Source organism: Notolepis coatsorum, assembly GCF_963971535.1.
Source record: "Notolepis coatsorum genome assembly, chromosome: 18".
Classification (NCBI taxonomy): domain Eukaryota; kingdom Metazoa; phylum Chordata; class Actinopteri; order Aulopiformes; family Paralepididae; genus Notolepis; species Notolepis coatsorum.
Genome location: NC_140182.1, coordinates 17,788,586 through 17,799,636, shown reverse-complemented (window position 1 = coordinate 17,799,636; position 11,051 = coordinate 17,788,586). Strand labels below are relative to the sequence as shown.

General features: G+C 39.5%; 1 protein-coding gene across 1 annotated transcript; it reads right to left on the bottom strand.

Moving 5' to 3' along the window:
* Positions 1-4,190: 4,190 nt before the first annotated feature.
* LOC311245248 (high choriolytic enzyme 1-like) lies at positions 4,191-11,051 on the bottom strand (the record flags this gene model as incomplete). Its single annotated transcript, XM_084335083.1, has 5 exons — positions 4,191-4,326; positions 5,755-5,836; positions 6,737-6,915; positions 10,100-10,217; positions 10,967-11,051. 5 exons carry the CDS (start codon positions 11,049-11,051, stop codon positions 4,191-4,193), a joined length of 600 nt encoding a protein of 199 aa, XP_084191209.1.

Genomic DNA, 11,051 nt, shown 5'->3' with positions numbered 1-11,051 from the left:
ATACGCTCAAATTATTCATTATGCAATACCCTCATCTTCTTCATTCTACAATACCCTCATCTTCTTCATTCTGCAATACCCTCATCTTCTTCATTTTGCAATACCCTCATCTTCTTCATTCTACAATACACGCATCTTCTTCATTTTGCAATACCCTCATCTTCTTCATTCTACAATACACGCATCTTCTTCATTCTGCAATACCCTCATCTTCTTCATTCTACAATACGCTCATCTTCTTCATTTTGCAATACCCTCATCTTCTTCATTCTGCAATACACCCATCTTCTTCATTCTGCAATACACCCATCTTCTTCATTCTACAATACACACATCTTCTTCATTTTGCAATACCCTCATCTTCTTCATTCTACAATACGCTCATCTTCTTCATTTTGCAATACCCTCATCTTCTTCATTCTACAATACGCTCATCTTCTTCATTTTGCAATACCCTCATCTTCTTCATTCTGCAATACACCCATCTTCTTCATTCTGCAATACACCCATCTTCTTCATTATGTAATACGCTCATCTTCTTCATTATGTAATACACCCATCTTCTTCATTCTGCAATACACCCATCTTCTTCATTATGTAATACGCTCATCTTCTTCATTATGTAATACACCCATCTTCTTCATTCTGCAATACACCCATCTTCTTCATTATGTAATACGCTCATCTTCTTCATTATGTAATACACCCATCTTCTTCATTCAAGTCAAGTTGACTTTGCTCGATTCCATTGGTGGGAGTGACAATTGGGGTCTACTGCTAGTTTTGACAGTAATGTTAACCGGGACATTTGTTAAGGAAGGTTGGATAATACAGTGAGTTAAACTGTAGCGATGACATCACTGTATAAAAGTATCCTGAGACAAATCAATAATGTTAAAGGAACACGCCAACATGTGCTTACTGTCTTCTCCAGATAGATACCAACACTAGCCTAGCTGTTGGCCAAAAACACCTCTCCCGGAGTTTAGTGTTCCTTTAAATAACGATTGGCGGACAAACACGTCAGAATCAGTTAACTAATAATTCTAACATTTAGTCATTTAGCTGACACTTGTATCCAAAGCGACTTACAACTTCTGTACAACAAGTCTGCAGGAAGGGTACAACTCTGACAGCTAAGGGTAACGATTGTAATAATCATCATTATTATCATTATTATTATTTATCTGTTTACCTCTCCTAAATCTAAACATTATCCTAATCACATTTACAAAGTTGAAACAAACTAAGCACATGTTTAGAAATCGTATTTTCTCAAGATTTGTAGTCAATCCCATAATGTAACAACATGATAAATCAAAACATTAAAATATATGTATTTTACCATGGCGTTTTTATTGAAAACAACAATCATTTCAAACATTGTGACACCAGTGTGGTTGTTAAATCCATGTAGAACACTGTCTGTGCAGCCCTGGGTCGTCTTGGCAACCTGTTTGAAAAATACATTAAGTGGAATTAAAGGTGGGGTAGGCAATTTCAGAGAAATGAGCAAGAATGAGCCTTAAGGCCTCTGCATGCTACAGAAACTTCAAAGCAACTGCAACACAACATCGACAAAGCAACGGTGTTTTAGACACTCTGCCTTTATGCTTCTGCAACATCGACGCGCAAAGTTAGTTTAACTAAAGTTAGTTTAGGTTCGTGTTAACTTTAGATAATGTACAAAATAAACATATTTCCGGTGATTTTAGACGTCGCTCTTTTATTTTGAAACCCCCCGACCGGAAGTGTTATAGTGTCTGTTGCTAGCAGCTTAACTTTCTGTGCTTTTCGAGCTAACGTTACCGTAACATCATTAGTTTCCAATGGAGAGGACCTCGGCTCACATGCAGCTCAAACTACCTATTGGAATAAATTAATTGATTGATGTTTAACTTGTCCCTGTGTGTGTCCAGTCATTTCGACTAGCAAACGTTGTATTTAACGTTACCTCAGGACGGATACCATTGTATTTACTTGGTTAGCTATGTAGCTAATGTGGATAGCATTTTGAATAGACCCAATGCTAGCTGGCTGGCTACAGCTTTATTTACTAAATTATGGAGGCTTTTTAATCGTCAAGGTAAGAGAGGATTTGTCATGATCAACTGAAGGCGTATGCTATGGAACAATATGTGCTTGGGTTTTCAGAAAAAGGCGAGCTATGTGACGCTGATTATTTAGCGTCAACGCTGGCTTCAACAATGGAGGATATTATTCTCTGCGGGACTAATATTATTCTATGATAGCCCCGCCCCCATTCGCTAACCAACCAATCACTGCTACGCAATATCAACGCAACGGTTGTTCAGATTAGATTCTGGGGACATGTACGCAACGTCCAAGCAACACAGTCTACAAGACCCTCTAAAACAACCGCGCTGAAATCGCGCCGATGTTGTGTTGCAGTTGCTCTGAAGTTTCTGTAGCATGCAGAGGCCTTTAGGGCTTGTGACTGTCCATATAAAGTGTTTTTCTGGGCGCCAGCGTCTTTTTTAAATAGTTCCCAATGAGGAGTGAGCGCATGCGGCACCGAGTGTTTCTAGTTGAAGACCTCAAGAACTTTTCTGAAAGGCACTGGCCTCGTCACTGTCGCTCTTTTTCAGACAACCAATCATATTCAACAAATCGCGTCACACGCCCCCATCCTCCTCGCTCTACGACCGCCATATTGCGCGTTGACAGCAGGAACATCACCAAACTCATCCAGAGTATGAGGGCAAGCGTCTTTTGGTTGGTGGTCATCGTGACAAAACACCAATACAGTAAAATAACAAAAAACGCAAAGGTTTTACGCAAATGGTTCTAGACAGTAAAATAACAAATAGATCATCTGAATCAAATGTCTGTCAGACAACATCTATCATACAACGGTGGTCAGGTGGTTGGTGATAGCTACATAGATACAGAACTCACTCGCAGCAGGTATTTTTTCTCACCGCAACGCTTCATCCCAGTGCTTCCCAGCACCCTAAAGCACTATGTGGACACAAGCCCTCAGCTCTGCATCATGTTTCATGCCCAGTGTCATGTGCTGTGCACACAGGCTTTCTGCAGACTCCCAGAGGCACCAGTGAGTTTAAAATGGATTATGAAAATATATATATAATTCCTCTGATTGGCAGGTGGTTTTGCACACTGTGTACTTTTCGACGAGGAACGTGATCGTGGTAGGATTCAGACTGAATCTTTACAACCAATCAGATTATTCTTTCAAAAAACAACAGGGCTTTTTGAGGTGATGAAATCGAAAACGGAAATGTGTAATTCTTTTTTCTCCGCGTGGTAAATACACAGGTCACAACATGTTTACAGGAACGTTTTGGAGTTGTATTTGGAGTGACTGTTGGGAACTAGGCTACACTGGCACACCTACTTCCAGTGAATGGCGCTAAGCTAGGCTAATGTTGCGGCTGTTCCCTAAGCCTAATGCATGCACAGAGAAGAAAAGGATATGTATCTGCTTGTCTAACTCCAGGGTAGATGGCAAATAAGCTAATTTCCCAAAAAGTTGGCATGTTCCTTTAAGCCTAAGGTGCTGTAAGTGGTATTTTTTGTGTGAAGATAAGTAAAATAATAGCTCTAACACATGGGTCTCTCACTGAAAACAATTGTCTGACAAAAATAAGAAATAAATATATATATATATGTTTTGAGAATATGTGCTTTAAACAAGTAAAATAATCTACCAGTGCAGTAAGCTAATTTGTCTTGGCAAGGTTTCTTGAAATAAGTACAAATATCTAGGGTTCCTTTTCCTGATTGGATAAAGTGGGAAGTGATACCAGGACGTTTACTGCAGAGTGGAGGGACTGGGCATCCATGGTGTTTGAGGTCACTAGACAGGTTCACCTACTTGCACTATGCACTTGGTCTTATGTGGTTTTATGTGGGGACTACCAATGTGGTGTCGGGTGTATTTCAATGTTTTATTGCAAAATACTGAATGTTCATTAATATATATTGTCCCTTTCACCAGCAACAGAAGGCTTCGAATTCAACAAAGTTGACGAGAGCTGATTTTATTTAACTCTTAGAAAAGATCTTGTGAACCTCTGCTCAACACATAACTTATATTGGTTTCGTTTCACAAACCCAATTCCTATTTTCCACAGAGATTTTTGCCAGAAATGGCTGAAAAGGTTACTTATGGCATACAAAATTCGGCACTGTATCTACCTGTCTGTTTATCTAACGTTACAGTTGTACAGCCTGTTGAGTCTGGTGATGTCATTCTGACTCATCTCTGTGGCCTCCCCGAACTCAACGTTGGGGTTGGGGATGGGCTCCATGGTGGGCTGGTTGTTCTTGGAGAAGGCGTACCTTAAACACAACACACGGTTTCAACTTGACAACATAAACATTTTAAATGGACCCAAGTTTATTTTCTGTTGCAGTGTTTGATGCTATTCTAGAATAATGAGAAGAGGACGGGTCAGTATCTAGAATAATGAGAAGAGGACGGGTCAGTATCTATTCTAGAATAATGAGAAGAGGATGGGTCAGCATCTAGAATAATGAGAAGAGGACGGGTCAGTATCTAGAATAATGAGAAGAGGACGGGTCAGTATCTAGAATAATGAGAAGAGGACGGGTCAGTATCTAGAATAATGAGAAGAGGACGGGTCAGTATCTAGAATAATGAGAAGAGGACGGGTCAGTATCTAGAATAATGAGAAGAGGACGGGTCAGTATCTAGAATAATGAGAAGAGGACGGGTCAGTATCTAGAATAATGAGAAGAGGACGGGTCAGTATCTAGAATAATGAGAAGAGGACGGGTCAGTATCTATTCTAGAATAATGAGAAGAGGACGGGTCAGTGACATCATAGAAATGTGTTCCCTTGTTACCACTGGGAGACAAATCATGTTGTAAGAAGCAGCGTTGTCTCCCAGTGCTGAGTAACTTAGGTGAGAATGCTGGGCCTGTGACCTAATAATATTACATAATATTAATACATAATATTATTATTAGTGCTGTCAGGCGATAAAAAAAATGTATCTAATTAATTACAGGATTTGTAATTAATTGGGTGGCTGATTGGCGCAGTGGGCAAGGCGCTCGCCTCTAACGCAGGAGACGCTGGGTTCGAGCCCAGCTCTCGGCGTTGCTACCGGCTCGCCGGTCGTTCATACTAACACAATTGGCAAGTGTTAGAGGGTGGGAAAGCCGGTGGGTGGGGATTGGACGTTGTGGACAGCGACTCCTACAGGTCGGTTTTGTGACGCCGGTGTGACGGAATCAGGAAGTATCGGGAGCAGCGTGAGCCTCTCCCACGCGTTACTCCTCGCCACTGAGAGCTCGAGCTGCTGCGGTGAAAAGATGCGACAGGCTGCCTCCTCGTGTACCGGAGGGGACACGTGATGCAAGGCTTCTATCCTCACTACAGCCGACCTGTGGGAGGCATAGTCTAGCAACGTTCAAGACAGGGGAGGGAAGAATTGGATATACGAAATTGGGATGGGAGAAAAATAGAAAATGGGGAGAAAAAGTGGATAAAAAAATTAATTAATCTAGTCTGTAAATGTTTATTCTACGTTGTTATGGAATGCATGAGATACATTTTTTTATTTTTTTATTTAATTGATTAATTTTGAGTTAATTTTCATAACGCGATAACTTGCTGTGTAATTAATTAATCTAATTAACGCGATAAACTGACAGCCCAAATTAGTATATTATACTATATTATTACAGTGCAGTTCCACTGTAACCGTCGATGGACATGTTATCACTGAGGTCAGACTCACTTGCTGTACTGCATGACAGACATGTAGTCGTAGGGGGTTCCTTGGTTCAGAGTGTTGATCTTGTCAAAGGCATACTCCCAGCCTGAGAAGAAAGACACAAATATCAGTGGTGTGTGTGCGTGTGTGTGTGCGTGTGTGTGTGTGTGTGTGTGTGTGTGTGTGTGTGTGTGTGTGTGTGTGTGTGTGTGTGAACGTGTGTATGCATGTGTGTGTGTGAACGTGTGTATGCATGTGTGTGTGTGTGTGTGTGTGTATGTGTGAACGTGTGTATGCATGTGAATGTGTGTATGTGTGTGTGTGTGTATGTGTGAACGTGTGTATGCATGTGTTTGTGTGTGTATGTGTCTGCGTGTGTGTGTGTGTGAACGTGTGTATACATGTGTGTGTGTGAACGTGTATATGCATGTGTGTGTGTGAACGTGTGTATGCATGTGTGTGTGTGAACGTGTGTATGCATGTGTTTGTGTGAACGTGTGTATGCATGTGTTTGTGTGAACGTGTGTATGCATGTGTTTGTCTGTGTGAATGTGTCTGCATGTGTGTGTGTGTGTGTGTGTGTGTGTATGCATGTGTGAACGTGTGTATGCATGTATTTGTGTGTGTATGTGTGTGTGTATGTGTCTGTGTGTGTGTGTGCGTGTATGTATGTGTGTATGTGTCTGCGTGTGTGTGTGTACGTATGTATGTGTGTGTGCGTGTGTGTGTGAATGTGTGTATGCATGTGTTTGTGTGAACATGTGTATGCATGTGTTTGTGTGTGTATGTGTCTGCATGTGTGTCTGTGTATGTGTGTGTATGTGTCTGCATGTCTGCGTGTGCGTGTGTGTGTGTGTATGTATGTGTGTCTGCATGTGTGTGTGTGTGTGTGTGTATGTGTCTGCATGTGTGTGTGTGTGTGTGTGTGTATGTGTCTGCGTGTGTGTGTGTGTGTGTGTGTGTATGTGTGTGTGTGTGTGTGTGTGCGTGTCACTTGGAGTCCCACCAGGCGTGACGTTCTCCAGGAGGACCCGGATGTGCTGGTCCCGGTCTGAGCGGCTCTGCTCGTGTTTGAAGCCCAGTGCGTGGAGCAGCTCGTGCTGCACGACGTCATGGTAGACGCAGCCGCGGCGGCTGATGGACAGCGCCTGCTCATTGTACTGACGGCCCAGATAGGAGAAGCACCTAGGAGTCATACAATATGCATGATTATATTACAAAGTATATTACATATATGTATATTAGTAGCACCTATAGGGATGCTCGATATTGGCTTTTTTACCGATACCGATATATACCGATATTGTCCAACTCTTAATTTCCGATACCGATATCAACCGATATCAACCGATACCGATATATGCAGGGTTTCCCCCCCCAAATTTTTTTATAATTTCAGGTAATTAACATTACATATCTCTTGTTGTGGAATTAACACAACATTATGCATACTTTTGACAATAAATAAAATCAGAATTTGTTCTTACTTGCTTGCCTGGGTAAATAAAGGTTATAGAAATGTAAAAAAATAATAATAAAAATTTAATTTAATTTTTAATTTTTTTAAACCGATACCGATATTTTCCGATATCACATTTTAATGCCGATATCGGCCGATAATATCGGTAGGCCGATAAAATCGGACATCCCTACCTAGGAGTCATACAATATGCATGATTATATTACAGAGTATATTACATATATGTACAAGTATATTAGTAGCACCTAGGAGTCATACAATATGCATGATTATATTACAGAGTATATTACATATATGTACAAGTATATTAGTAGCACCTAGGAGTCATACAATATGCATGATTATATTACAGAGTATATTACATATATGTACAAGTATATTAGTAGCACCTAGGAGTCATACAATATGCATGATTATATTACAGAGTATATTACATATATGTACAAGTATATTAGTAGCACCTATAGGAGTCATACAATATGCATGATTATATTACAGAGTACATTACATATATGTACAAGTATATTAGTAGCACCTATAGGAGTCATACAATATGCATGATTATATTACAGAGTATATTACATATATGTACAAGTATATTAGTAGCACCTATAGGAGTCATACAATATGCATGATTATATTACAGAGTATATTACATATATGTACAAGTATATTAGTAGCACCTATAGGAGTCATACAATATGCATGATTATATTACAGAGTATATTACATATATGTACAAGTATATTAGTAGCACCTAGGAGTCATACAATATGCATGTTTACATTACAGAGTATATTACATATATGTACAAGTATATTAGTAGCACCTATAGGAGTCATACAATATGCATGATTATATTACAGAGTATATTACATATATGTACAAGTATATTAGTAGCACCTATAGGAGTCATACAATATGCATGATTATATTACAGAGTATATTACATATGTATAAGTATATTAGTAGCACCTATAGGAGTCATACAATATGCATGATTATATTACAGAGTATATTACATATATGTACAAGTATATTAGTAGCACCTATAGGAGTCATACAATATGCATGATTATATTACAGAGTATATTACATATGTATAAGTATATTAATTAAAGAGTATAGCACCTGGAGTCATAAATTATGCATGATTATATTACAGAGTATATACATATATGTATACATATATTACAGAGTAGCACACAAAGTCACACAAGTATCACAACATGAATACAATTGAGGCCATGACATTATAAATATTATTCATATTAAGCACTTTTGAAAGATAATGACTAATTTCTGTGCAGTGGTACAGTATAGAGCTTGATGTTACTGTTCCACTGCGACTTCTCATATAAAGGCTGAATGTGTTTATATTTTATTTAAAGCAATTTGTTCCATTGTTATATATAAGACGCGTTGGATTTACGCAGCTGTCGGCTGAAAACCTTGTATCTCTCCAATTTTGGTGATTTCTTTATATTTTACTTTAATTCAAAGGTTTACATCGTCCTTCGGATGAGACGCTAAACCGAGGTCCTGACTGAATTCGGTCGTTAAAGAACCCAGGACGCCTATCGTGAAGAGTAGGGGGTTCCCCGACGTTCCTGGCCAAGCAGGCCTCTGACATCAAGGCCACCTAATCATCCCTTCCCCTTAATTGACTGATATCAATCCCTGTCTCCTGAGCCGTTCAGCCATTGTGTAGTGTGATGTGTGCCTGTGGTGCCAGTGTATGGCAGCCATTGAGGCTGCGTAGCTCAAGGTTGGATGCTACCAGTGGTGGTGAAGGAGGATATTATATTGTAGACTATTCTGTTTTGTGTTTTTGTGTTTACATGTGATGTATTGTATATTGTATACATGTACTTTTATTATGTTCTTGTGTGATGTACCGCACATTTTATTGCTGTCTGATACATTGCAAATGTTATTGCTGTCTGATACATTGCAAATGTTATTGCTGTCTGATACATTGCAAATGTTATTGCTGTCATCTTGGCCAGGTCTCCCTTGCAAAAGAGATCTTGTATCTTGTCTCCCTGTAAGTGGCTGTCTCGGAGTGATGACCGGAGTGTTGGACGTCCCGTGATGATGACCGGTTGGATGCGACCCTCTCTGCGCCGCCCCTTTGCCTCAAATAGATCCGCTATCAGCTCTATCTTTAATCCTTCAAAATGTTCAGTTGCTATCGCATTCACTTATCTGTGTTTCACTACACATATGAGTGCATGCTTACCAACACAACTATCACCGACATCTAAGAAGGGAGATCCCCCCTTGAATGGCCCTTCTAAGGTTTCTCTCCTCCACATTGCCTGTGGTGCATTTTTTCCTATTGATAGGTTTTAGTGAGTTTTTCCTTACCTTCGCGTGGGGTATGTCTGGGAGTGTTGCATTTATTTTGCATTTATTTAAAAAAAAATTGGACTTTATGGTGTTTTTGTTTTGTTCTTGACTTATTGTGATGTTTCTTCTTGACTTGTTTAAAGAAGACATGAGCGGCCCATGGGGACATTAACGTGTGTTGTCGGGCCTTACAAATAAATTTTATTTTATTTTATTTTATTTGATTTGAATGGGACTTCCTGGTTAAATAAAGGTTAAATAAAAAATTCAAATAAAGGAGGCAATTTCCACCCTACGTTGTAAAGCGCTTTGAGTCTGAGAAAAGTGCTATATAAATGTAATGAATTATTAATTATTATTACATGATTCTCTATGTTGTGAGCAACTAGACCCCAAGGACCATAAAAACCAAACTCAAAACACACGGGTGTCAATATGACCATGGGGGGGGGGGGGTTGCTTAATTCCTGAAAAGTTTAACCTTTTTGGAGATACAAGGTCTTCAAACACAGATAAGCAAACGCATATAGATCTCACCCGTCCAGGGACTGGATGTGGAGGTAGTCTGCTTCCCGTGTTCGGGGAACAAAGCGGATGCACGACACACTGTGGAAGGACTGCAGGGCTCCCTCAATAACGGCCCTCTCACGAGAAGCTGCTCAGAACACACGCAGAACACACACAGAACACACACAGAACACAGAACACACAGAACACACTGTGAGGAGACACCCTGGAGGTCCTTCAGGTATTATATCAAGGATTCATGTTTACATTATATATATATAGGTTCAGAAGAGACAGAACACTGTGAGAAGACACCCTGGAGATCATTCAGGTATTATATCAAGGATGCATGTTTAAATTGTATATATACTGTATATATAGGTTCAGAAGACACAGCTATGAACACACTGTGAGAAAACATCCTGGATATCCTTCAGCTAGGGGTACTATGTCAAGGATAAATTCTTTTGTGAGTTTAAATTGTATATATAATATATATATATATATATATATATATATATATATATATATATATATATATGTGTGTGTGTGTATTTGTAATGTATTTTGGACCAATAAAATGCTTAATAAATAGTATTCACTTTATTTAGTGAGTATTATTTGTCAATACAGTATGTGTAATAACAACACTATCATATGGCACATTTGAACATAAATCCAAAATGTCACTGCTGGGACTTAAAAATGCCCATAGTTGCAGAAGCACCCATAGAAGTATGCAAAAAATATATGTGCAATATGACGGTGTGAGCCAGACTAATGTGAGCTGCCCAGGGTCTACTGTACTACTGTACGTTATCCGTGGCTACAGGCTTATCTAAGATAACTTACTGTAGTGGTCAGAGATGACGTAATGAACATAGACTATGCCATTACTGTGCTGATCCCATTTGCAGTAGTACTGGGTCTGGGCTGCAGTACAGGGGTCTGCGTTCCTTTCGCTCTTGGAGGCGTACGCCAT